This window comes from Larus michahellis, chromosome 8 (genome assembly GCF_964199755.1).
Source record: "Larus michahellis chromosome 8, bLarMic1.1, whole genome shotgun sequence".
NCBI lineage: Eukaryota > Metazoa > Chordata > Aves > Charadriiformes > Laridae > Larus > Larus michahellis.
In genome coordinates this window covers 10,924,891-10,952,455 of record NC_133903.1, presented here as the reverse complement: position 1 = coordinate 10,952,455, position 27,565 = coordinate 10,924,891, and the positions used below count along the sequence as shown (strand labels likewise).

The 27,565-nt window shown below is 37.1% G+C and overlaps 1 protein-coding gene across 3 annotated transcripts; it reads right to left on the bottom strand.

Annotated features, from left to right (window-relative positions):
• Positions 1–687: 687 nt before the first annotated feature.
• MARF1 (meiosis regulator and mRNA stability factor 1) lies at positions 688–27,440 on the bottom strand. Of its 3 annotated transcripts, none has more exons than XM_074598272.1 (27): positions 27,212–27,440; positions 25,670–25,874; positions 23,353–24,015; positions 22,170–22,344; positions 20,511–20,737; positions 19,465–19,582; positions 18,625–18,797; positions 17,637–18,071; positions 16,932–17,101; positions 16,682–16,834; positions 15,820–16,009; positions 14,914–15,092; positions 13,921–14,001; positions 13,326–13,562; positions 12,428–12,547; positions 11,904–12,079; positions 11,454–11,674; positions 10,613–10,755; positions 9,281–9,414; positions 8,555–8,757; positions 7,826–8,053; positions 6,800–7,030; positions 6,477–6,689; positions 5,647–5,707; positions 5,413–5,553; positions 4,217–4,387; positions 688–3,693 (listed from the first exon to the last, which is right to left on the bottom strand). In XM_074598272.1, the coding sequence occupies exons 2-27, from the start codon at positions 25,814–25,816 to the stop codon at positions 3,461–3,463; spliced, it is 5,223 nt and encodes a 1,740-aa protein (XP_074454373.1). In that variant the 5' UTR covers positions 25,817–25,874; positions 27,212–27,440; the 3' UTR covers positions 688–3,460. The 3 variants fall into 3 exon arrangements, with proteins under 3 accessions (XP_074454373.1, XP_074454375.1, XP_074454374.1); XM_074598274.1 differs by having other exon boundaries at positions 23,353–24,011; positions 27,212–27,315; XM_074598273.1 differs by lacking the exon at positions 5,413–5,553.
• Positions 27,441–27,565: the final 125 nt, after the last annotated feature.

The window sequence follows — 27,565 nt, the reverse complement described above, 5'->3', positions numbered from 1 at the left end:
CATGCAATTACACTCTGTCCTGTTTGATTATGGCAGACAAAACAAGCCATATCGATTTTAGAAAAAGAATTATCAAATTGTTTCCATCATGACTTTTAAGCACTTTTTACTAATTTAAACAGATGGCTTAACATAAAACAAGAATGAAAGAAGTGGGAATCTTCACAGCATGATAACAAAAGAACAACCAAAATCAAACCCACCTTTTGAAGGTAATCACATACCAGGTAATACGAGGGATTTTACTTGTGCATACTTAAAACATTCACAACTACCGAAAGAAGAAAGTTTCAGTGGTGATTCTACAGTTTGTGGTGTAGAATCTAGTGGTGTAAGATGCTATAGAAGGTCTTTATAAATTGCCTGCCCCTCCTTCTACAAAGTGGTATGTATTACACTATTTATGGAAGTTTCCTGCTAAATAAGTTTAGGTAGTTACTTCAAAATTGTTTACTGAACAAGCAAATACTCAGCAAAATCAAGGGAACACTTACCTGCAGCAGGCCTGACATTTACTCTAGCAGACTGTTCCACTAACAGTTCCATTAAGTGAGAATATATAAGACCACAAAAAAAAGAGTCAGGAGCAGCTCATCCAGCTCTTTACTTTTGTCCATAATGCTGTGAGATGACAGAACGGTCCAATTTAGTTGCAGATTTTTTTTTTTTAATTATTTTGTTAGATTCTCGAGTAAAGTTCAAAGTACTCTAGTGAAGCTGCAAAGTAACTTGCTTGCCAGAATTGTAGGTCCTGGATAATTACTATCTTCAACAAGCTGGAAAACAAGGCTATTATAACTCAAAAGTGACTTGTTAACTTTATTGCACAGTAACACTCCATATGACATTATTCACATTAATTTTAAGATTTCAAAGTGAGATTAAAACTCTGGAGGAACGCCTTACTTCCACCTGTTGCATTTACACTCCTTTCTCTATTTTTCCCTTTAGTCTGATAAGTAGTACAGTTTCCTTCTAAAATAAACCCTAAACATTATGTTGTATGAAGAACAGTAAGAGATACTGAGTACATCTGTTAACAGCTCAATTGCAAAAATTGGGAAAACCCTGATTCTCCAGAATAGCAAGCTGTGGATTTACAGAGTTTCTTTTGCCTTCACTAAATCCCAAATTTTAGCGCTCTGCTCTGTGTGGATAATTAAACTTAATGTGACACAGAAAGTTAAGGATTCTAGGACAGTTTTTTTCAGAGCTTCAGACAAGAACAAGAGTTATGCTTGCTTGAAAATTTTATTGACACAACTGTTTGGTCCCAACACACAAAACAGCACTTGAGCCACAAAAGAAAGTGTCCAAACAAAGTAGACAGCTAAGAAAAGAATTTTTTCTTCTCCCTCCCATTCCAAGAAAAAGATAGTGCATAAATTGAGGGCTTCAGTGACATTTTTTTTTAAACAGACATGAATCTGAAGTAGTACATTTAATTGTTAAATTAAAGAATTTCATGGTTGTAACGCTTTTAAATCTGTAAGTCACATCATTCATTTAACCCTTTGGATAAAAAAATATATTGCAATTCAATTAGCTATTTTGTTACACTATGAACACAACTTCTCAAAAGTATTATTCTATTACTTTCAAACAGCGATTTCATCAGAATCACACACGAATCCAGAAGGGATATGCTGACCTCCGTAAGCGGCATCACCACCACACTCACTTTGACAAATACCATGTTTTCCTCTGATGCAAAAACCTGTTTTTCTTTAGTACTCCAGATGACTTGTAGCTGCATCTCATGAAAATATCGTTTCAGGTTGGTCTTTTCTCCAATGCATGTTCTTCTGGAACAAAGATCTAGACTGATCAGTGTTAACTTTATCAAACTTAAGGTGAAAGCAGATGTTCTTGCATTTAACTCATTAAAAGCATTCCCAGAAAGCTTACTTCTAAATTTCTCTTTCTATGGCAATATGTCTGTATAGGTTTACCAAGGACTCAAAATACTGTGCCATAATGCTCAGAAAAACTTCCAAGTGTTTCTCTGCATTCACAATGGCTATAAGTTCACTACTGGTAATACTTGCCTAAGTTTAAAAGATTTTATAACAAAATCTGACTAGTAAAATTCTGTCTATAGCCATTATTCAGTGACATTTCCTGTTGCTGGCTGAGAAATGAGAGCCTGTGTTCCATCTCTTGTATATTACAATAGAACGCACCTAAAAATATTCAGTTGGCCAGTGGAAAACTTCTAGTATAGGTTCTTTCAATACTACAAGCATTTTGTTTGCTGCCTGGCAAATACAACCCATTGTAAATGCCATGGTTACCCAGAATGGGTATAACATCTCATCCACTGGACATTTCTGCTAACTAGAGTTAAGGTCATCCACTGACTTAACCTCTCTTCCAAAGCCGGCCCTTTCAAAAGCCAACACAAGATACCACAAACTGAAAAAAAGCTTCCAACACTAGGAGTAAGTTTTAGAATAAAAACAGACAGAGCTAAAAGACAGCACATCAAAGAATAAGCTTCCCATTTACTGAACATGCTTAAAAATAGAAAACAAGGTTAAGCAAAACAACCTTAGCATTTCCACATGTAGTTAGAACTTCCCTTACAGGTGGAAATAGCATCCATACCTTCCATCACAAAACACTTTAATAAGACCTACTCGATTATCTGTAACTTATGCATTAAATGCATATTTCAGAAATATCAGAATCTTTCTAACTTCATTTCTAGACACAGTAAAATGGGTGTGTCTGTATCTTAAACTCACAACACCAAGACAGTCTTTTCCTTAACCAAATCCATGCCAGACTGGAACTAAATATAAAAGGGAAGCTTAAAGCATCAGTGTCCTAGAAAGCTCCTAAATGGAACTGAAAACTACAGAAAACATTTAAAACAAGTTTTACAAAAAAAATCCACATAATCTTCTACAGACATCTTTAGACAAAAGAATATCCAGTGCAGTTACAAGTCATCTGAAAGGTCAGAGACAAATTTCTCCTCTGGAGTACAATCAACTCTCTTACTCTTATCATTTCAGGTCAGCGAGTTAAAATTTCTCAACAGGCTTTTGAAAGACAGATCATGCATTTTATTAATACTGTCTGAAACAATACCAGTAAGCAACAGCCTATAGAATACAATATGCTACATGTATGATTACACCACCAACAAGGCTTAGAGAAAATAAAATCTGTTCCATTTTAGTTGAATTAATGTTTTGCTTTTACTGAACACACATTTATGAAAAACTGTAAAATTTAAGAATAATTTAACGAATGCCAGACTTTTTTCAAAATAATAGAAAATATCTGCTCTGCTAACAGCTGTGTTCAGTGTAAAAGGAACAAAATCTTCACAGAACACATTAAATACAAATTAATTCTTCTAGGCCTTTCATTAAAATACATAAGGGCTAGCAAATAGCTTTTCTTTGTGCAGAGTCCATAGCTATTTGTCTTTCACACTAAAAGGAAAAAGTTAAAGCTTGGTTACGGGTGCAAGTGAAAAGTTTGCTGCCAATTTCACCTTGTTTTTGTGTTGCTTTTTGGCTGGGCTGTCCATTGCTTCCTTGTTTATTTGGGTTTCAGAGGACTGACAGGGAGGCACCGAAGCATTCTCCGTGGCATTAGATACCACAGAACCAGAGGTCAATTTTTCTTGAGCTGTGGTAACAATTCTTTGTTTTTCTTCTTCTGTTAAAATCATTATCTCTAAAATAAATAAGACAACTCAATTTATTGATGCTCTGTTCTTGAAAAATAAAGAATATTTCTCTAGTAATAGGCAATAAAATATTTAAAATAACTTGTCAGGCTGATTTGAAGCCAGAAGACGCGTCAATGCTCACCTCTGCAGCTGTTGTGATGTTTGTTCCTGGCTTTGTCTGTATTTAGAAGGTTTAATTTAGTTCTCACACATCAAGTCTCTCAGTGCTCAGAAAAGCACTATAAAATTACTGTGGTGAAAAGGTTGCTATAAGTTGGCAAAATGCAATTTTAAAGGTGGATAAGGTCCCCATAAAATTCACCCCAGACAACTACAGCAGCATACTTGCAGTCAGTACTCAAGAGTTTCTGATGGAAGCCAGCTGCATTTCTAACATCCCACTGTGCAACATATACATATGTATTTAAATGGAACTTTATATAATCAACCATTTATTTGATGCTTTATTTTCCAAGTTGTACGAGTCATCACCCATAAGTAATACAACTTAGACAAGCAAGCTCTTACCAGAGAGAGGTGCAGGGCGTTCCTCAAACTGAATGAGGTCTGCAGACTCAAGAACCACCGGATCAGGTCTCAGCTGTGGGGATGGGAGGCAGGAAGGAACTGGCTCACACAAGAGATCAACAGGAGATGTGTTCGTGAGGCAAAGAAGTTCTTGCTCAGTTTGGTTAGAAGCTACAAAAATAAAGGGAACATCTTTCAAAGTATCTGTAAACTGTGAAGGTGTCACTATTTCAGAGCTGGTAAATGTAAAGTCTTCAGATGCCAATTCTGAGCGTTTGAGAGCTATGCTGTATTTGAAATACTAATATCAAACTAATTTAATTAATGCTAAGTAACCTCGCATTCATTCAAGAGTTACTTTGCTGGCTAGCTAAGTACAATACAGCAGACAAAGCGGTAGTGTGTTAAACCTTCTGCTTGCCTTATACTTACACAGCCTTATAGTAAAATCTGGTATTTGACAAACCTGAGTAATAAAATAAGAGCTGAGAAAACAAGTTCTACAGGAACAAGTCTTCAACACAGAAGGGCAGACAATTTCCCTGCAGATGTGCCAATATCCTATCAACTACTTATGTACCACGATCTAACACATTTACATGTAAAAATTAAGCTGAAAGTTTCAAAATGAAGTGACTTGCCCTTATTAAAAGGGACAAGCCTAGACTTTGTAAATAACTCAAGAACTATTCCACAAGTTCTCCAACCTGCAGGTAGTCAAAGAACTGGAGACCACAGCAAGATACGAACCATTTCCCAGATGTTTTTATTTGGAGACAGACTTATACTAACAGGGCTGCCACTATTATTTGCAAATAAGTAACAACACAAAATCAACATAAAAACACCACAAACGAGCACTATATTCTCATCAGAATACAGGAGACACTCCTAGCAGAAACTGCTACTGACCATCTTTTCTCATTAGCTTTATATTTAAGTTTCCACTAAAATCCATGGGAAACAGTACTCTAGCAGCTAAATATGTATATATATACTGACAGTTGAGGACAGGAGATGCCCTTGCCAAGAGGACACATGACTAACTATGTACTTGGGGAGAAGTTCAACAGCTTTCAAAGCCATAAAGCGTTTCTACGGAAGTTCATGTTGACTAACTCACACAGCTTTCCCCATGCTGCTTTGATTACTCCCCTAAGATAACACATTTATTATATAAATCAATTTTGCATTACCATTGCTAGGTGTTCCTAGACTTAGTTCCATTGATGAAGTGGATCCTGGGGTCTCCATAATATGTCCATTATTGTCAGCAAGTTGACTTCCATGATCATCCACATAATCAGCAGGGGGAAAACTAGGTGAGCTAAAACGAGCTACAAAAAGGCAAGTTCATTTGGTTCATTTACTCAAGTCACCTCTTAAAGAAAAAGGAAGCTAAGATACTGCTCAAAATTGAAATGGCTTACTTTTCATATCATTCTTTAGTACCACAATTCTCTTATGGCCATGTCCTTTAATCCAGACCACCTATAGAGGAAAAAAAAAAAAGCAGAATTAAACATCACATACTAAGCACAAAGCCTAAAACAGCTTCCTCGCTGCCTTTCATCTAGGCTTACACTGACATTATTTCTAAAAGTAAACTAAATGTTGCTAATTTGTACTACACTACTTAAGTAAAAGCTTTATCTCAAAATAATTGATGCCAAAGGCAAACTACAGTGCTAGAAAATGTATTCGCTATATATTAACAAAACTGTGTTAGAACATGGAGTTGCAAAATTCCATTTTGTCACTCTCCAGGAAGATTAATTTACTTAACAGAAAGCTTACAGTCATAAACTGGGTCACACATTATCCTAGAGCACTGAGGACATGTGGATGACAAGATGCCACCACAGCAAAATTCCACTATGTAGCATTTCTGACAAGTTCCCACAGTTCTTCACTCCTAAAAATCAATAACCTACCCCGTTCAAAGTGAAGTTTCAGTACTGTACAGTCATTCATTCCTTTGAGACAGAAATCAATTATCTCACTTGATAAAGATACCAAGGATGTTTGCGGCCTCACCAGGAACAGTTAAGCAAAATTTGACCAAAACATGTAAACACATTTTCATTTTCTTATTACACAGTACAGATTTCTCAGAAGCTATTAAAAATACTACTAGTATAAGCCTCCTTGGATTAGGTAATTATTCTAGTAATTCATACCAATTAACAGAAACCACTGTGTTACTATTTTTAATCCATGCAGAAATTTCAATGTAATTATGCAAAACAGTTTTTCACACCTGTGGAATTGCTCCCAAAAGCTCTTCTAAATTATTGCATCCATATACTTTAGGTTGCAGCACTTCTCCTGTGTATTTGCTATACGCAACTGGGAACTCATGAAGAAAAATCTGCTGATAATGGTAGGTGTGAAGTAAGGACCTTACATTCTTTGCAAACATATACAGATTTGTAAGCTTCACATATTCTTCTGCTCCGCCATTGGTAAAAACCTGTTAGAAAAAGAAAAGATACAGAATCAGAGTGTATACTTCCATACTCTCTAGTCACTGTGTCTTCCCAAAGGACGAAACACAGCAGAAAGGAAAAAGAGCACGGATACCTCAACCAAGTAAGGCAGACTCTTCAGGAGTTCAGTTAAGGTCATAAATCCATATTCACAAGGATTAAGTGAAGTACTATGGGTAGTTTCATAATGCTGTTTAAGCTGTTCAACAGAGAGAAAGGATGTTCCATCCCAGGACATTAACAAGACCAGCAATTGGGCAGTCAGAGTCCGCAGAGATTTTCTATTTATCAGCTGAATTTGCTTGCCAGACTCTGTTTCAACAACCTAGAAAAGTGAGTTGGGAATAAAGTTAGGGACAGGGAAGAAATTAATTTATAAGTAAGTTGTGTAGCTCTGTTTTGTTTGAGCACAGCTGTATCTAATATCACATACCAACATCCAACATGCCCCTAGCCAAAAGCACAGCAGATAAGAGCTTTACATGGAAAAATTTACTTGAATTTACAAAAGCTGTGTAGCAGTTTCTGTCCACAATAGTAGACATGATTTTACTCTTTGTTCCAAGACAGCTGTACCTGACTCAGCTCCAGCCTGAACACCAGCTGCTATATTAACAGAACTGGAGCAACTAAACCAGTACGCCCACATCCACATAGATATAAACCTTTCTTTTCTGCTGACATATAAGATCATCTATGTCTTTACATTCAGAGTCAAAGCCTCAAACCATAGATCAAAAAAAAATGAGGAATATAAAACATTAGGAGACTGATAACTACTACAGTTACCAGGAAATTATGACTTTTACACAAAAGTCAGGTAGGAAAAAAAACAATGTGTATTGTTGAAGTACTATAATACAATCTTTTACTTATTTGCTAAACAAGCATGAGTTTTCCGAGAAAGTTGAAAAGTTACAAAAGAACAAAGCGAACACCATAGGAATGTAGAAGCTACATTTAAAATCCCTTTTGAATTCTGCTCCCCTCCCAACTTAATGGAATATTGTCTTTAGAGTACAATATTAAGCACACTGCGACCTGTAATTTGAGACAGGAAATTCCTTAACACAACATTACATATCTTTTAGAGGGATAAACTACGAAGATAAAGGACTACCTTTACAACGTGGCAAAGTTTTTGCATCAAAGCTGGAACTGAGCTAACGTCATAGTCATGAAGACGCAGTGTGTATCCAAATGTTTTACTGTACTCCGTCAGTAAATCAGCCATCATAAGGCAGTTGTCCTTCTGAGACCGCAGCAGTTTAACAAACTGGGCAGCAACTGCTTTGACTTGTTCCACCTCTGTGAGCGTGAGAATTTTCTCCTCCCCACATTCCAATACCTACAAAACAGAAGTTACACTTTGTTACAGTGATTTAGCTAGTCTGGATGAAAAAAGTGTAATCTGCAACTAAAATTGAGTGCTTGCAAGCATTGCTACGTAGCAGGGCTCAGCTATCTCAAAAGGTATCTATATAGCAAGCAAGACTATGTAATTTCTTAAATACAACAAAATAGGCAATTAAGTAGTTATTAACCTTTTTTAAAGCAATTTTAACACAACTTTAATGAAACTTAGCTCTAATTTTGATGCACTGAATTTTGTAAACAATTCCATTTAGAAAACTTGAATTTGTTAACAAAGTTAACTTGAATATGCTAAAAACCTTGGGCAATTTTACCAAATTAGATATATCAAAGACTTTCTTAAACACAGCTGTCTAACATTCAGATGCACAGTTTATATCTCACACTAAAGTTAGTGAGAAACATAACCCCTGCTGAAACAGTTGCACAGATCTCAGAAAAATGCTTTAGTACAGTTTAGGAATTTAGAACTTACAAGTAAGACATCTGGTATGGCTTCAAAAAGTTCAAGTAGTTTTGTAAAACCATAGTAAGCAAGTTTGCACTGACGACCAAAGTGGTGGTGATAAGAAGGAATAAATCTATTGAAGGGCATTCGAAAATGGGGTTGGTGGCGCAATAAGTCTACTACCTCTTTAGAAAATTGTTTGGTTCTTTCAATTTCTTCTTGCGTACGTTCTAAAATTAAAAAACAAAGCAAGAGCTATGTACCAGCACACTTGTAAAATGCAACAGAATATAATAAGAAAATATGGTGATTGATTTTCAATCACCATATCACTTAATCATATACCACACCAAGTCACTATTTTCCTTCTTCTACCACTGAAGACTTTTACTAAGCTTACATGTTTAAAGTCAAAACTATTCAGGTGATCAGCACCTTAGAAAATATTAAACAGATAAATATGTTTGCATTTTTGCTGTGTGGAAACTACACACTCTAATAATTCCACAGAAAGTTTAACTATATGTAGAAATGGTAACATTATTTTGGTTTGCCACCTGCTTTGCTATGTTCCATTATAAAAGTGCCTAGAATGACAAATTCTTCATTTGATAGAAGTTCATTGCTTAGTTATGAAGGCAGAAACATAGTTACCAAAATATCCAAGTCATTCCTATATACTCTAGTTAGTGCAGTTTTAAAACAGTCAAAGAATAATTTCATTGGCAACAGTAAAAGTGTACATAAACATACCTCTTTTGGGAATACAAATTACCATTTCATTGTCTTGCTGTGACAAACAGATGGTGGTATCTGGAATTTCTGAAATAATGTCAGCCAGTTCACAGACTCCATACTCAGTAACATCCCAGTCCTTAGAGAAACACCTGAAAGTTTTGGGAAATTGCATTATACTAGTATGCTGTATATGCAAAAGAAATGTGTAAGTTGAGAGAATAAGCCTCAAATCCTAAAAAAGCATCATTTTTATACGGGCAAAAATACTAGCATGTGAAACAAAGGGGAAAGCTATTCTTAATTCAAGTTATCTGTCCACACTAACTAAAAAAATGAGAAAATATAATATTATACAGCTTCATATGGCTATACTTTCAGTCTGTATTTGCTTAATAGTTACAGAAATATGCTCTTTTTAAACAAGATTAGGTCTCAACAGAAGGCAAAGACCGTACCCTGGAAAATGCCATATCAAGGTTCACAATACTATGTAATATATCATAAGGTATTTTACTCTCCCTGCCTCCCCGACAGGAAACCTCTCAGAAGCAGGAATGCTTCACATATATTCTTATCCAATAAGTGGCCAGACATGACCACAATGCACATTTAGTAGATATAGAAACAGCCAATGATGTAATTTTTGCCAATAGTGGAAATATAAGTAGAAGGGCGCACACCCAAAAAGGAACTGTTGGCACATGCAGCACAGTAGCACACACGCAAAGATAGACCACATGTAGCACTAAGATGCTATGGTTTCCTCAACGCACAGTAAGTACTACTTTATCTTCATACTAAGGAAAGCACCATATTTTGTTCTGCAAAGAACCCACACCCCTACCTTTTTACCATGCTAGAACAGAATGTTCTTCCTGGCATAGCAAGACAGGCATTACTCCTCAGTTTTGCACTATTGCTAGATCCAGTTAAAGTTGTAAGAGTATCTATTGACAATCAGTCTATTTATTTTGTATTTCCCTGCAAAGAAAGCCTAACACTAAAGTTTCCCTTTATTGTTCATGTTAACGTGCCATGACCTGCTTGCTTAAATCCAACCTTGCAGTCATGGCTTCGAAGAGAATTAATGAAAGACAATAAACCATTTCAAACTCCAATACAGTTAAATGAACCTAGTGCTAAAGGAAGCAGTAAAGTCTGCCAGAGAACTTTTAATTTTTGTTTTCATTAGAAGTTTGAACTTCCACATGACAATGCAGAGGCAATATAGTTGCCACAGTTTTGTACTAAGATTTAAAGCACTAACTTCTCCTCCACTAGGTTTTAAAACCACTGTTGACAGACATGCCCTGCACAGCTGTTCTTCATTCATTAAAGATAACTTACCAGTGATAAGCCTGTAAGAATTCTCTCACAATAACTTGCTTACTGGCCTGGGATTTCAGAAGCTTCAGTAAGTCTTGAGTAAAGCGCTTCACTTGAGCTCTGTGCGTTAGAGTTAACAAGCGTTTGGAACCCATACCAAGAATCTGAAAGAAAATTCTACATGATCACTCATATCTAGCATCCTATAAATTCTTTTACAAGATATTTAGAAGTCAGTTCTAGTACAGGTAGGCTAGAAATGAAGGATATAATAGAGACAGCATTTGGAAAGGCAGCCTCATGGGCCCATATGCTTTCTGTATTATGGGGTATGTCATCAAGAAATTAAATGTTTACTCCATGAGTGCTATTGCAACTGTTGCACATTTGTATTGGTTATTTTCAAATTCTAGGAAAAACTGGTGTTCAAAGTAGCAAGCTGATGTGACCACAGTGTTTCTTTTTTTTGGTAACATAACCACACAACTTATTTCACACGGAAATCCTTCCAGTCACAAGCTACACATCACAGCCTAACTTCACAGCACTCAGCATTTGCTGCGTTCTTATGACAAACAGCACAAAACTTTTTACCCAAGCACTAGCCACAGGCTAAAAAAAAGCTTCAAACTTTACCCCAGAGGCTTAGATTAAATAAGAATAAAGAGCTAATTCCCACAGAAGTTGTTTTGGAAGGGTGGGAACAATAAAAACAAAACAGAAACATCTCAAAAAAGACAACAATTACACTCCAACGTTCAGTTAACCATCTCTTTCAAGGTGGATATAGCATCTATTATATAATAGTTGAAGATAGAAGAACAATTCTCCACATTAAAAGGACCAGTGCCATATAACTCACCTGCAGTACATGAGGCACTGCTTCCAGGAGCTCCATTAATTTGGAATACCCGTAGTCAGACACACGGCATTGTTTTGCAAAGTGATGATGGTACGTTGGGATGAATTTACTGACAGGTATGACGCAGGACGGTTGGCTTTTAAGTAGATCTATCACTTCTCTACTGAACTGAATAAGTTGTGGATTACCTACAGGGCTCTTAGAACGTAGAAGCCAAGGATCTAAAAAAATAAAATCAAATAATATTACTGAACCTTTCACTAATATTCTTCCACTGAACACTGCACATTATTCAGCACAGGCTAGAGCACAGGAAAAAAGAGAAGGAACATTCAGGCTAAAAACTTCACAAAAAGTTTAACATTGATACAAGATATTTACTTTATGCTACCCTTAATTCTTTACCAGAAAGATTAGGTCAGAGAAAAGATTTTAAATAGAAATATTTACCTGTAGTAGGAGGTGGTGGTTTGTTATGTATCCATTTAATAACTTTAATACCATTTTGGGCAGTGGCAATGTTAACTCCAGGAACACAGGTAATTAGATGTTCTAAAGCAACACCGCCCTGGCCTTCTGGCACTATTTCAAGATCATTGAATTCTGACATGTAACAATCAGGAAAACTTTGGAAGGAAAAAAAAAGCTTCCATTAAAAACTAAAATACAGCTATAACAATTGTCCTAAAAAAATCCTCATTTTGAGACACTTCCTGACCAACAGGCTTCAACAGCTTACTAACACATTACAGAAGTCCTCATAAAAAGCATATGTAAAATAAGTGTCTTTTTTCCTCAATAAGAGATCAAAGTAGTAATTTCATAAGGCACTTATTTGCTCTAAAGGATACCACCAAGAACTGGAGTTTTTTTATGCGACAGGTAGTTTCAGAGCATTACAAGACCCACCAATGAAGTTTTAAATATTTAACCTATCAGCCCATATACTAAAAGCTGAAATTAAAATACCTTACCTTAGTAAAGGCACAGTACCCTCATGTGTCTGTAGAAGACTATGAACTTGCGGAGCAAATGTCTTCAGAGACAAAATCACAAAAGGAATTCTATAAGAATCTGGATCAAACTCATGCTCACTGTAAAAACAAAAGATTGAAGTTTATATGCTCATTCTACATATAGCTTTAGAATAGCATGCCTGTGCTCACATACACACCCATAGTAAACATTACACTATATGCATACGATATACTGCTACCAGCTGACAACACAACTACATACAACCACAATCAACTTCCATTTTTTCTTTTTCACAAAAATCCAAACAGCTACAGCAAATTTCTAGAAGACAGAGACATTTAGCAGCCCATATTTTTATCATCATTACATTAAAATTTTTAAATTAAATTTTAGCACCACATACCAGGCAGTTAACAGTGAACACCTATTAACTGCTCTAGTAGCACAACCTGGCTGCTGTTGAATAAAACAAAAAACTTAATAGATGCTTCAGGAAATCTTCAACCCAGTATGAATCACTTACTAAATGTGGCTGGAGGATAAAGAATGATCATTTCCAGCTACAATTATGTAATAAAATTCAAGCTAATAGAAATCTCTAGTATGTATAACTTTCCTATATAACCAGAGGAAGGTAGAGTACCCTTTCAGCTTCTGCTTAAGGGGTATTCAATCTTGGCAATTGTGATAGAATAAAATAATCTTATCCAAACAGTCTGATCCATGAGAACTGCCTAGAAAATTCACCTTGCCCTTTCATTATTTTCTGCCTGACTTATTCTTGTAAACATATAAACAGTGACTGGAGCACACTATATGAACATATATACCTCAACTTGAATATACCTATTTAAATATTTTGTAAGATTTTGTAGTATTTTATACAGAGCTTACATAAAGTCTTTATTCAGGCAATGCTGCTTACAAACAGGCTCATGATATTCCAACTCTTCAAATATTATAGGACTACAGTTTGCTGATGAGCCATCATGTGACTGTGAAGATCCTAAAGGACTCTGCCGGGCTTGGCTGCTGGATAGAAGGCACACCAGCCTCCCACTTCCTTGGTCACGGATTGCCACAGTATCTGTTAGTTTATACAAGTCTGATACAATTAACTTATGCCCAAATCTAAAAAGGAAAAAAGTGAAATAATACACATTATATACACAGCTAGAGAATGCAGTAACCTGCATTTTTCTTTTAATAAACAGGAATATGTGAGAAACTATTCTTGCATACTATTAAGGTAACTAATCTATTCATGCCAATATAAAAAACTGTAGTAAAATACTGGAAGTATAACCCTCTAAGAAAAGCCATTATTAGAGTCATTGCCTCTGGATAGATAATATACTGCAACATGTTACAATGAAAAACCCAAAACATTCCATTCTGTTACTTTCTATAACTCACTGTAAGCAACCACCCAAGATCAGATTCTTTTTAGAAGTAGTGGAGGAAAAAAACCAAACAACTGCAAACTTACTTTTTTTCATAGATTTCTGTGAATTTGAATACAGGCAGACAACAAGCTGGTGCATCTTGCAGAATGGACATAGTTTCTGAGCTATAAAAGAAGTTTTGTAACATTAGCACAAAATTAACCTGTTAGTATTAGAAACAGGTAGTCTCCAGCCCAAATTGGTGAGATGCAGTTTCTGAACTATAAAATTGCATTCCCTTCCATCCCAGCATTACAAAAGTTGACGCTTCAGATCAGGGAGTACAAGCAGTAACATTACTGCTAACTCATCTAGGTAATAGCTCTGAAGGAACCACATCATTCATGGGTGGTAGCAAGATTTTGAGCATCTATAAAATGCAACAGTAAAACTGTAGTATTAGAGGTCACCAGCCTGATCTTTTTATTAAGAATTTTGAGCAGGGATAAACTAAAATGCAAGAATGAAATAAAGTTGTAAAGTAGTACATAACTGTAGCATACCCTATAGTCCAAGCTATTTTCACCGTAGCTTTCTGTGAAAAAATTAAGACAACTTTTTTCCTAATGATTTCTTTCACTACAGGAAAAAATGAAACAGAAAATACTTGAGTTCTCACTAGCACCAGCACTTTAGTTCTGTCATCCTCCATGTAGAAAACTGAGATCAAAGAAATACCAACAACATTTAAACTGGGTATCCCATCCTTAAAGAGAGAATTCATGTGTGCTTTCTTGGAGAAAAGAAGAAATAAAGATGCCAAGTGTAATCTTAACTCAGTTGCACAAACTAAGTTGTTGAGGTTTATCAGTATAAGAGAGTAGTGGTGAAACTATCAAACAGATCTAGTCTCTTCAGATGCAACTTAATATAAGCAATGTAAAAATCTTAAGTGAAAACTGTTGTATTTAACATATTCATCAGGTCATAAGACAGATTTCACTTTATATCCCTATCACTCCTTTGGTTGATATTTTAAGTCATTTTTCAGCTACTAAATACATGCCATAACAATTAAGTGCCGAAGTGCTTACTACCTTAGGAGAGAGAGTGATTTATTTGCAGCTCCTGTTGCTAACGAGACCTGGATCCTTTTACTGCCAATTTTGTATCTGTGAAGATTGTTAACAGCACTGATTGCTTCTTGCAGATTTTCCATCTGAATTGTAGCCTTCAACTGGTAGTCTGTATGAGGGCTGAGCTCTACACTTTTTACCTGAAAGGAAGAAAACATCTTATACATTTATCACAAAATATTAACCCAAGGCAAGCCAACACAAGAGTAGCACAGTCTTGCTTTGGCCAAGAGCTGAATACAACACAAAAGGGAACCAAGTATGATGAACCATGGCCAACAGGACAACGCAAACAAGAACTGAGTGCAATGAGCCTTGGCCAAGGCAAGACCATGATACTCCTTTAACACAAGCATCATCTTCCCATGCAGAAGACTATGCCAGAAGAATGTCACCTACAGATCAGACAAATAAGACCGCTACAGAAACGACCTCTCCTTTCATAGTTGTTTCTTACTGATTCACACCCGTCTATTTTTGATCACTTCTTATTCAAAATAAACTCAGTTTTTACTGTGATGTTTAAGATAACATTAGGAATTCAGCTTTACAGTTTAAAAAGGTCATGCATGGAAGGACTTAGGCTTTAGCTGTATGACTAATGAGCCACTTACTAAGAATTTCATATACAAAACTTCAGAATACCAGATCTGTGAAGACCACATGCAAATTAAGAACCTAGTGCAAGTGATGATCTGGTCTTTCTACGGGAAAAACACAATACTTCCTTTCAACAAAGTTTAAAAGTCCATGTTTGGATAGCTTTCTATTCCTACTTGCTTAAAACTAGAACACAAACATGTCCATAAATATATAAACAGGAATTATTTAAAAAATAAGATTAAATAAAGGTATTTTAGTATTTACCTTGCCATGTCTTGAGAAAATTTCATGTAAGTTTTGCTGCAACTCTTTTCTGGACAATCTGTAATCTATATTGCTGATCTGAATGTCTGCACCATTTGCAAAAGGATCAGGGCAGTCTGTACTGCTGGTATGATTTACTACATTAAATGTGAGTGGAGATGATCTATTTGAGAGGTTTGGAGACATACTCCTGGGTAAAAGAAAAACATTTATGAGCTGAAGTAGCTATTGCACAATTCTGATACACACATCTCAAAATTAATCAAAAAGTAAGACACACATCACATGTAAATAAAGGACTTTGAAGGTATTTTCCTAGTACATGCATGCAGACAAAACAAATTTCACCACAAACAAAACATCATAACAAGAAAAGTACTTCCTATGAGAAAAGAGGAAATAATTTGCGTTATGTTTCAACATCACCCAATTTAATAATATATTTGACACCAAGTCTTTTACTATCTTAACACATTGAAAAGGCCAAGCTCATTCACATGATTTTAATAATTGGGAAAGGCCACATATTTAAGTCTGAGAATTTAATAGGCCTGGATAAATTTCTACTGGGAACATCCAAGGCACTGAAAAGAGGAGTATCATGTCTATAATACCTCTGAAGTTTTTTCAGAAGCTTTAAAGTTTGCAGGAAACAAAGTTCAATAAGTTTCTGAAAAAGAGTTTACTTCATCTTAAATTTACATCCACCCTCTGTTAGCTGTTATGCAGCACCACCACAGTTTCCTTTTGCCTCCACACAAATCACTATATTAAAGCAATGTGCTTAGCATACACAATTCCATACACAGCTGTTCATAATCAGCATATCATTTCACCTCCCAAATAATCCACAGACACTTACCGAGATGACCAGCAACTCTGAGACATGAGTAAAGGACTGAGTTGTCTTGAGGCTGTCAACTTACTGAAAGCAGAGGGATAGCTGACCTGAAATACAGTTTCATCTTTATCTACAGGGGAATTGGTAACACTCCTGGAAGCAGAGGTCTCTTTTCTATTTACAAATATATATAAGAAAAAGAAAACACATTATGTTGCAGAATTCACATTTAAAATATATGGCTAACATTGATGTCTATTTTCAAACATACTTCTGACTACTTTTACAGGATGCTTCTCCCATTCCAGTTTTTTTCATTGCCAAAGACACAGGAATTGCTGCATTAGAGTTACTCTGAGGAGAAGGAATTTGTTCTTTTAAATGTTCTTGCTGGTTTTCAATATTTCTATTGATGGTCTTTGATTCAAGGCGGCACAGCTCCTGTAGGAAACAGAAGAAAGGTCAGCATAAAAGCACTAGACGTTCCTTGCCAGAGGCTTTCCTTGTTATGGAAACCTAGATAACTGACAAATTTTTCTTTAATAGCATTCTCATTGGTGCTTCATAACCAGGAATATTTGATTTTCTGACAGTTTACTATTTTCTGTCCCAATTAGTTGAAATGTTTTTGCTACACTGTAGATCTACCCTAGTTTTCCTTAAAACTAGCAGAAGCTGATGACTCTAGATATTATACTCAACACCAGTACAAGACTCAAAACTGGCCTTGGATTCAAGACTCAATAAGTACTGGCAGTATTTCCAAATCAAGGAAAAAGGCAGCAGGGAGGGGCAAAAAAATCCAACCCTCAAATTCAGTGTCTACTTTCCAAGCAGATGAATACAGCTCTCATTCAGGAATGTCACTATACATTATAGTTTTTCACTAAATACAATTAACAAGTTAAAGCTGTAACACACAATTCCCAGAACATGAAGAAAAGCAAGAATACTAAACAAGGTAGAACAACAGTACCTGTAAACTTTTAACATTTGTGGGTTTGATGATAGATCCATGAATTGGGAATCCTCTCCCAGCAGAGCCTTTGGTACCACAAGACTGATCACTTGAGTCTTTGTTGAGGAGGCACAGCTTTGTGTTCTTGTTAATTTTCTTGGGAGACTTCACCTTTTCAGTTCCCACAAAGCTGGAGCTTTTTGTTTCATTAAGTTCTTTGTTTTTGGGAGTAAAAGACACTATAATCCTGTTACCAAAAACGTCTTCATTTTCCATTCGCTTCCGAGCCCGTTCAGCACTTTCTTGATTTAAAAAACGGAGAATTGCACTGCTTCCAGAAATGCTCAGCACTTTCCCTCCACAGTTGTCTGACAAACGCCTGAGTCTATTGCTGACACTTTTGCTGTCTCTGTTTGTTGGCAGATTATAAACGTATAATAGTGTATGGCATGCCTGTTTCAATGGAGTAAGATTTTAAGTTTTATTATGTCAGAATACCCTCTTGTTCAAAACCAGTATTTTTACATTGCTTCTGGTGACACATGCTCTCCCCCTGCACCCACCCCCTGGCCTTCTTTTTGCAGCATTTGATTTGGAAGACTCCCATACCAAGGCAGATCCTCAAACTTCCATGTCCAATATAATTTAAAGTTAGAAGAGACTACAGACGCCGTGACCAATGGATCAATACCTAATTGCTTCTCAAGCTAAGAAAGCATCACTGTTTGCAACCCAAGAATTCTATATATTCTACACATGCATGTGAACACATAGTTCAGGAAGTTATTTCAAAGAAAAGGTCTGAGTGCTGTTCAAAGCACACATTCACATGGTAGTAACTGAAATACAAGCAATGGTCAAATATGCATCAGACAGAACATCATCATGACATCATCATGTCTCACCATAAAACACACACACATAATTTCAGCCTGCTCTCCTAAATTAGAAAAAAAAAAGAGGTTAACACTGAAATATCTATTGCATTAAGAATTAAAATCCTTACTGGCATTTTCAGCGGTAACCTTGGTGGCAAGTCTGAAATAAATTCTTCAAAACAAATAAGCTCATGAGCATGATGTAAAAGTGCTTCTGAAGCTTGGTTCTTATGTACCAAAATGATCCGAAAACCATGTCGATGTCTCAGGTCACTGAGTTCCAAAGCAAAGTTTACATCCGCTGGAAAACAGTTACAATGGACAGGAGAACACATGAAAAGGCTAAAAAACCTCCACACAGGCCTCACTTGACAAGTTCTATTTATCACTGAATTTCCAATAAAAGAGCACAAACAGCTACAAGGCTTCTCAATAGACACGATTTAAATCATGTTCAATCTCATAGACAAGGGCTTCCTTTTAATAGCAGCTTCTAGCTATTTATCAGCATTTGACTGGTACTGTATACTTCTGTACAAACATCTGTTTAGCTTCGAGAGAAACCCAAGGCAACACACCAATTAAATAGTTGAGTGGCTTGCATATTTAACTGTATAGGAAGCTGCTACAAGAATAAACAACAAATCAAATACATTTTGCTCAAAACATTCTGAAAGATTACTATAAGGAAGACTCAATGAGTTTTACTTTATTAGCTTCCTGTTGAAGCTGTCTACCTACTGACACTCAAGAAGACATCGGATTCCAATGCTGATTTAACTAAGCCAAGTTCTCATCTTACAGTGCCTACTTTTCCCTTCTTGCCACTGACATCATTAGGAATTCTTGAGAAATTCAGTTAAAGCCAATTCTAAATGCAACCCTTGGATAGCAGAATAGCGTCATATGCAAAAGTATGACTGAAGAGAGGAACTGAATTTTGTACTATAGATACCACAAACACTTACTTGACACAAGAACCACAGTGGCAGGTGCAGCATGTGTATCAGCAAATCTCCTAAGACTCTGTCTGAGTTTGTCATCAGCAGCATTCTTTGCTGTAGCATTGATGTGTGCAACAGTCACCTGTGGAAATACAAATATACACTCTAGAGAAAAGCTTGAATTTGAACTATGTTGCTTAAATTTAATTTTTTAAGAAATTAACATAAATACAAGCTTTCACATGCACCTTTTATTTAGATAAATTAATACACACATGCATTAAATACAACATGTATGGATCCCAAACTGTTCTAATGAGCAACAAACTTCAACCCTAGCTGTTCAACAAAGTCTTAGGGATGACTTCTACTATTCTGCTGTGTTAAAGATCACAATTTACATGCTTTGCATTCTCTAAGAGTATATGCTGCTACCTTAAAAACATTCCATAAACCCTCATTTGAAATGGAGGGGTGACAAACATAGCAAGTACTCACTATCATTTTATTTTACCTCACATAAGCAGATAAACTGTCAACCTGTTATCATATCTGCAATTTAGGGGGTGGGAAGGGAATTTCTGACTTAGAAACCTGCACAAAAAGTAAAAGAAATACCAAGAAACAAAAGGTATTGATGGAAAAAATAAGTAGCATTAAAGGTGCCCCAATCAATACCACTAATTTACATGTGTAGTCACTAATCAGCACAGTATTCACTAACAAAAATAAAGTTGAGTTCACAGAATCAGATCTTTTAGGTCAATTATTTAGTCACAGATTTTAAAATGTCACCACTGCTTATTACTGGATGAAACCAAAATCCTCTGTGAACACTAAAACTAAAGATAAATCAGTAATTTACATATAACAGAATGCAGTTTCAGTTTTTAAAAGTATCACACCAGGAAAGTTCAGCATTAAAGACCCCCACCCATAAACTAATTATAAGCTCATGCACTTAAAACCACAGAAGCTAACACAAAGCTTTAGGTAAACAGGAATCACTATTAGCACATGCTGAGTACACAAATTCAAGCAACAACACCGAGTAGATGCTGTTTTGATACCTGGCAGTTGTTTAGCTCCTGAATAACTTCTTTATTTTCTTTACTAATGTCACACACACAGATGAATTCTGCCTCTCTGTGACCTTTAAAAAACTTTTCCCGAATCCTCTGTACAACTGCTATAGCTGAACGGCCAGTGGGAACTGAACAGTTTTCAATATCCCAGAAGACTCCAATGGGGGGCAAGTTTTCCAGCACTTGGCCTGTTATTGCAACTTCCGGAGACCCTGTAGAGGTTTAACAACACAGCTCATTTTAATCTCCAAATACTAAAAATGTTAAACTTAAAATAATGTAAACTTTGCATATGAGAAGCTCTATGTTTTAGACAACAACATGCCTGGGAGTGCAAGTTCAGTTTTATTTTCTTAAGGAATCTTAAATCAGGTGTTTTCAAAGTTTCTCTTTAAGGGAGAAACTTAATACCTCAGATCAGTCTTAAACAGAAAATTCATCACTGTTAAGTTATGATAAAGATGCAAGACAACTTCAGCTTTAAACTCTCAAACAAGTAACATTTTTAAAAAAAACAACTATCAAATGCTGAGGTGGCATGTGCCATTAAAACTGTCTCAAGTTGTGTCACTGTCAAACTAAACTCAGCAGGTGCTATATCAGTAACAGAAGTGAAACATGAAAGCTGTTCACATTTACAGTGTGCATTAAATAAAGAATTTAAATAAAACCATATGAGATTACCAATATAGTGACTGTGATTATAAGAAATTAGGGTAGTATGGAACAAACACAAAGGCATCCTACAGTTCAGGAGAACAAGGTTAAGAGTTTTTGCTATTACAGACTAAGAAGCACAAACAAAGTTCCCATCGTTTCAGCACTGAATATCTATTTAATTTTGCATCAACATTATATATTCCATCCCCACAAAAAAACTTGAAAAGAAACTTAAGAAATGACACAGAATCCTCACAGGTCAAAAACAAGCTAAGAATTAAAATTAGCTGAGAATATAAAATTAAACACCACTGACAAATATGTTTGTTTGGGTATCTGTTTACTAGTTACTCTTCTACTGGTTTCACTGGAATTGCATTTTGTAAGGACACTTAACAGGGTGCTGGATCTTAAAAACAGGTGTAATCTTAAAGAGACAGTAAAACCATCCAATTTCTTATTCTTCCATGATTTTTTTTTTTACTTTTATAACTTTCATACTAACTATGATCTCATAATTGAAGTAGTACTAACACTGTAGAAAGACCACGTAACTATTTCACACAGTATTTTCCTCTCAAGAACACTGAAAAAAGCTATATTCTAATTATAAACATTACATCTTTACTGTGTATGAAGTGACAATAGACACTAAACTAACAAGATGCTTTTCAAGGTCTGGCTGAAGATAATTTCTTCATACACCACCAGAACAAAATAGTTCCCAAGTCCTTAGAACTTCTTTTTCTAGTTCTTAAAATGGTAAAAAATATAATAGTAGAAAAATCAAAACTCTATGCAAACAAAACAATAAGTTGACTAGGTAGTCAAAACAGGTAAATCCAAGTTATGACTTTTCAAGCCGTTTAACTGCTTAGTCTTCTATGATTTTACAGAAGTCACCAATTTAAGAGAACCCTTCATGTGCAACAGTATTTAAGGACAATATCCACTAAGTGCAAGTTTCAAACAAATGTGGTTTACCATATTTCTGCGGTGATTTGCCAAGGCTGCTCGCCAGTAGCAAACTCTTCTCATTTCCTGTTCCTTTGGTTCCACAGCCATTACATATTGGGATAGGAACAGGTGCAGTCTGTGCACTTGGAGGAGGAATATTTGGCCAGATTTTAGCAGCATCAACTAGGCTGTTTCTGGTTGGCTGTTGGGACAATTTTTCAAAACACATGTTCATTTATTATACATTATTAGCACATACTATTCCACACTAAAAACACTCAGTTTCCCTTCTGTAATACGTATAAGTTCAGACATACTTTGCAAAGTTAATTAACAACAGTATTACTGCACGAAGGAAGCTTCTGTCCTGGAGTCTTTCCTAGCATACTTAGCTCTCAATTTCCAAACACAAGGGAAGATTCTGCTGAACTCTGCATATCAAGACATGCCATCTTTAAGAAATACTGATGTGTTGCAAAAAACAGACCTAGCATGTGAAATCAACACAATTAAGAGTAGGAGGTTGAATCACCTCCCTCCTCCCAAAAACAGCAGGGAATTCAGTATGTTTGGAATTACAACCATCTAGTTTATTGAAATGAAGACATTTCACTTTGACATTGGACACTCAAGTTTGGAAGTTTAAGTAACACATCTTGTGAAGTTGAGTATATTATTTCACTTGAATTTCCTATTAAAATTCAAGCACTGTTTTAATCAGTTCTAAAGTATTGGCATTGAAGTATAAACTACAAGTTTGGGAAGGTTGAACTAAGACCTAGCAAACCAAACCAAAACTAGAATATCCTCATAGCATCAGGCATTTCATCTGACTTAGAAATGTATCTTTACTGATCAGCTGCTCAAGGATACATGTTAACTGTTGTTAGCCTTTTCTCAGAGTCACTTCTACAGAACATTTTAATTGGAGCTGTCAAGAAGAGAGAAGTGTCTTTCAAATCCAGTCAAAATTCTGCTTGAGTACATTACAGATACCCTGTAAGCTAAACGATGTGATAGCCTCTCGTCTTCCTACCAAACTGAGTGTTACCTCAGAAGAGAGATCATCTCCAAAAAGGATATCTGGTACATCACCAACTAGGAGGATGCAAGCTGCAACCCATGGAAGCTGATGTTTTGCTCAAGTAACATTATTTCAACATTAACCATATACCAAGCTTAATGAATGAGAAGTGTGATGCATACAAACCTTGCTTAAGCAGTCACTGCAGTAGTGAGAGCCCTTTAAACAAACTGAAGGTGCCATGTTTAGGTGCAAAGGGTTGGCGCACACACGCGATGTTAGCTCCGACTGTGCAATATGCTCATCCAAATGGCCTGCAGCCCCACTTGTGAATTCAGAACAAGGAAAATAGCCAGAAGATGTGCAGCTCTGAAGGGCTGGAAACTGATGCAGTTTGTGCACATTACCATGACAGGACTGGAAATGGAGTTTTCCACAACAGGGCAGATGTTGACAGGAAGATACACTGTTTTCTACGCACATGCCAGGGAACTCACTCGCAATGCCTGCCAAATTGCTTCTAGATGGAGGGTTCTTCAGTGAAGATGCAGACTGATAAGCAAATCCTGACCCTACTTGACAAGTAATCGTCCCAGTGCTTTTTGAGTCTAATATTGTGCCAGAGTGAATCAAGTTACCACCACCACCATGCATTTGTGGAGTACAAGAAGAGTCAGAGCCATGAGCACAGCAGCTTACTTTCGGGCCAGGTGAAAGCTGTATTTGCTGTTGCTGAAGAGGATGAACATCAGGAAGCGGTACTGCTGGGAACAGTTTAGAGCCAGCATTATGAGGAGATGAAGCATCCTTCAATTCTGCAGCAGCTTTCTTGTTCTCCATGTAATCTTTCTGGAAAATGAAAGCTCAGTTACATTCAGATACATAAATGAACCAACAATTTTCTAGTATAAACAAGCACATTATTAGGTTGTTACAATTTTGATAGATATTTTGAAATAGATTGATAGAAATTGATAGAAATTTTGAAAAGTGTTATCTTTATGATTACTATTACCTCACTGTCTGAACATGTAAAATATTAAAAGAAACATTCCAATTGTGTGCCAGCCTGAGATACATTGGTATCAGTGGACTTTGGAAGCAACAAAACCAAAAAGCTATAAACCAAATAGCAATGGGTCTGTAAAACAGAAATTGAAAAGCAGAAAACTGTTAGGCTAAGGTTGAGAGATATTCTGCAAGTGAAAAGCAAAAAAAAAGATTTACTTCTTTTAAGAGCAAACATAGATGGATGCAATATGAAGTAAAAAAGTCCCACAGTTTGGAGGTACACAAGTAATCACCTTTTATTTTGAATAAAGACTTTAAAATTGTATTTAAGTTTTAGAAGTAATGCATTAAAATACTAAGACTTTAAAAATTAGAAATTATATCAAGCAGGTAAACTAACAGAGGACAAAGCAGACTAAGTTTTCACAACTATATAAGTGCTTTTTGCCTACTCTGATTCAAGATATCAAGATGTACAGACATAAAGGCATAGACAGAAATACAGGGTTTTTTAAAACAGCAGCAGTGAAAACTAAGCAAGGTTACGAGAAGCAACAGAACAGTCAAGGTCAGTAGAGCTAACCTGCACACAACACACTACTCCAGAGCTTTAGGCCAGTACTTTAGAAAATCTTTTACTTTCCAAATTGAATTTAATGCATTTCCTACTATACAGTAATGAAAAATTGATTACCCAAGTTCAAAATCATTCCTCTCTACCTGATGCCACATCTTACGAACTGAAGATACACTCTGCCAAAAATCTGTCTGGAACTGGTTTACATGATAGATTCCAGAATTTATGGCAGCTCCCTTCCTAACCCTTAACATATAAGAACAGCAACACAACAAGATACATACTTATGTTTCCCACGTGTCTGTTACTGAAAGTCAGATTCAATGAGTGTTACTTAACAGCTGGAGCTGGCTTGCTCAAGTCATTGTGCTGTACTATTCCTTCTATCCCTGAGCACTTTGCATCTTAAATATGTAGAATCATATACAGTTACAGAACAGGACCATTTAAAGAAATGGAAACAAGGAAAAATTAGACATTCATGAAGAACAGTATCCACAATTGCTCTAACTAGTATATAATAATAATTTGGAAAATTCTGAATTTGCCTCCAAACTGATAAAAATCTGGAAGCATGAAGACTAATCCTCTACTCTTCAGCAATAACTTCATAGAGCTTCCAAGAAGCTGCCTTATATTCTTTTTAAGCAGTCAGTTGTATTATTCCAAACAGACCTGCAGAGAGTAAAGCCCTATCAAGCAAAGCAACTTGCCTGCTTTCACCAACACTGATGAGAGAACTGTGAACACAACTAAAAACCTTAAATTCCCAGGCAGATTTTGTACTCACCATGGTAACTGCTCTCTCCTTATTCTCCTCTCCCCATTCACCCCCTTTAGTCAGCAATAACTGCTGTTAGTTATACCACTCTGTACCAGGATATCAACTATGCTTTTAGTAAAGCAATGAATTACCGTTTCTGCACTGCAAGGCAAAGACTTTTCAGCAGCAGAAAAGCAATTAGAAAGCTTCCATAGCCATGGTTTAGCATCATTCTCTTGCCACTGAAGCCATCCGAATGATCTATTGCAGAGGTTCTCTGTCCTGTGTTCTTCCATCATACAACCAAGCAAAAAGGTTCAACATTCTTTCATCCCCTCTTCCTTTCATTCTTCCCACCTGCAAAAAAGAAAAAATGCTTTAAATAACTTTTAAGCTAAGACCACCATGGTTTTTCTCTGTCCTATGAATTCCACTACTGTTAGATCACTGAACCTGCATTATTTATGTTAAATTTAATTATGCATATGGGACATGACCTTGACTATTCCTGTTTAGTACAAGAATATTTCTCATAACCTGCAGCACAGGTGAGGTATTCTGACAAAAACAAGTCCTTAGCACTAGCTACAGAGCACCAGAAATGCATTGCTGCTGATATGAAATAACTCCCCAAAACTCTCAGGGCATTCTCCTGGTAAGAGAATCCAGTAGGTAGGTTTTTAAGAACAGCTCATCAGTAAATACAAAAGAGGTGCAACTGAACTCAGCTGAAAGAAGTAAACTGCCTATTCATTGTTCTTCCATTGGTTAACAAAACTATATATACCTGTGTTAAACACACAGCATTTAGTATTTAAACACAGCTTTAAGTTACAAAAATTATTTACAAATACTTCTAATAATTCTCAAGCTGCCCCCACAGCACACCACATCATTTTGCTTCTTTGTCATTCTGTAAAGCTAAACAAGTTGTTTAAGACCCAACCACATTGTGACAGAAAAACTGTGATTAGCAGGTGAAGTCTTCCTGCCCTCCAGCTACATACTGCATCATTAGACTACACTCCTTCAATTCTTTTGCATTTAATGTTAAACGCAATAACCATAGAATACATTCCGTAGCATTACATTTGCCCCAGTGTTATTTTTAACCACAAAAAAAATTTGACTTTTTTTTTGAAAGCAAAAATGTTTATTCACATGAACCCTTAGTACCCCAAAATTATGTTGTATAAAATGTTAAGTTAATCAAGTTCTACAACTCTTGAGAATGCCGCTTTTAAAAATGTCTGGTGGCACTAAGTTGTTTAGGAATTGAAGCGGTAGCTGAAAAAAAAGCGTTAAAAGTTGTGTTAACTACGTGTGTCCGCGCTTTGCCCTCTGCGGTTCGCAGCTCCATGGGCGCTTCCAGCCCGGCCTGGCCCACAGCTGGGGGGCGACGGCGAGGCCAGACCCCCCCTCCCCCAGCCCCAGACGAAGAGCCCCAGCGCGCCCCAAGGCGCTGCCGGGCAAATGGCCGCTCCCACCCGCCGGTGGCGCCGGGCCCAGACCGTTATGCCGCTCCGCCTGGGGGACAGGCTGCTCCCCGCGAGGGGCGCGGGCCCCGTCCCCGCCCGGCCGCGGCGTTCCACCAGGGCCTCCCCACTGCCGTAGGGCGGTGGAAGCTGCCCCGGGCCATCAGAAGCCGGCGGGCCCGGCTTAGGGCTGCTCTGCCCCTGCCCGCCGCGCCTTACCTGAGCCGCCCCCGGCGCCGTCGTCCCTCACATGCCGCCGCGGCCCCTCACACCCCTTTGTTGTCCTCCCTCCTCCCTCTCTGCTCTTTCTGCCGTCAAGCGAGACTGAGCGCCGGAAACCAGCCCACTGCCGCAAAGACAGCTGTCGTAACGTTCCCCTCCCTCCTCGTCCTGGGCGCGCAGCGGGCCAGTCCCGGCGGGGAGCGGTGGCTTTTGAACCTTCCCCAGCGCCGGGGCTTTCCTCGGCGTGTGGGCCGGGGCGGGGCGGGGCCGGGCCGGGCGACACCCCGACCCGGGGTTAAAGGGGCTGCGGGAGTGCCCGTGCCTAGCTGGAGGGTGCCTGGGGTTGCCCTG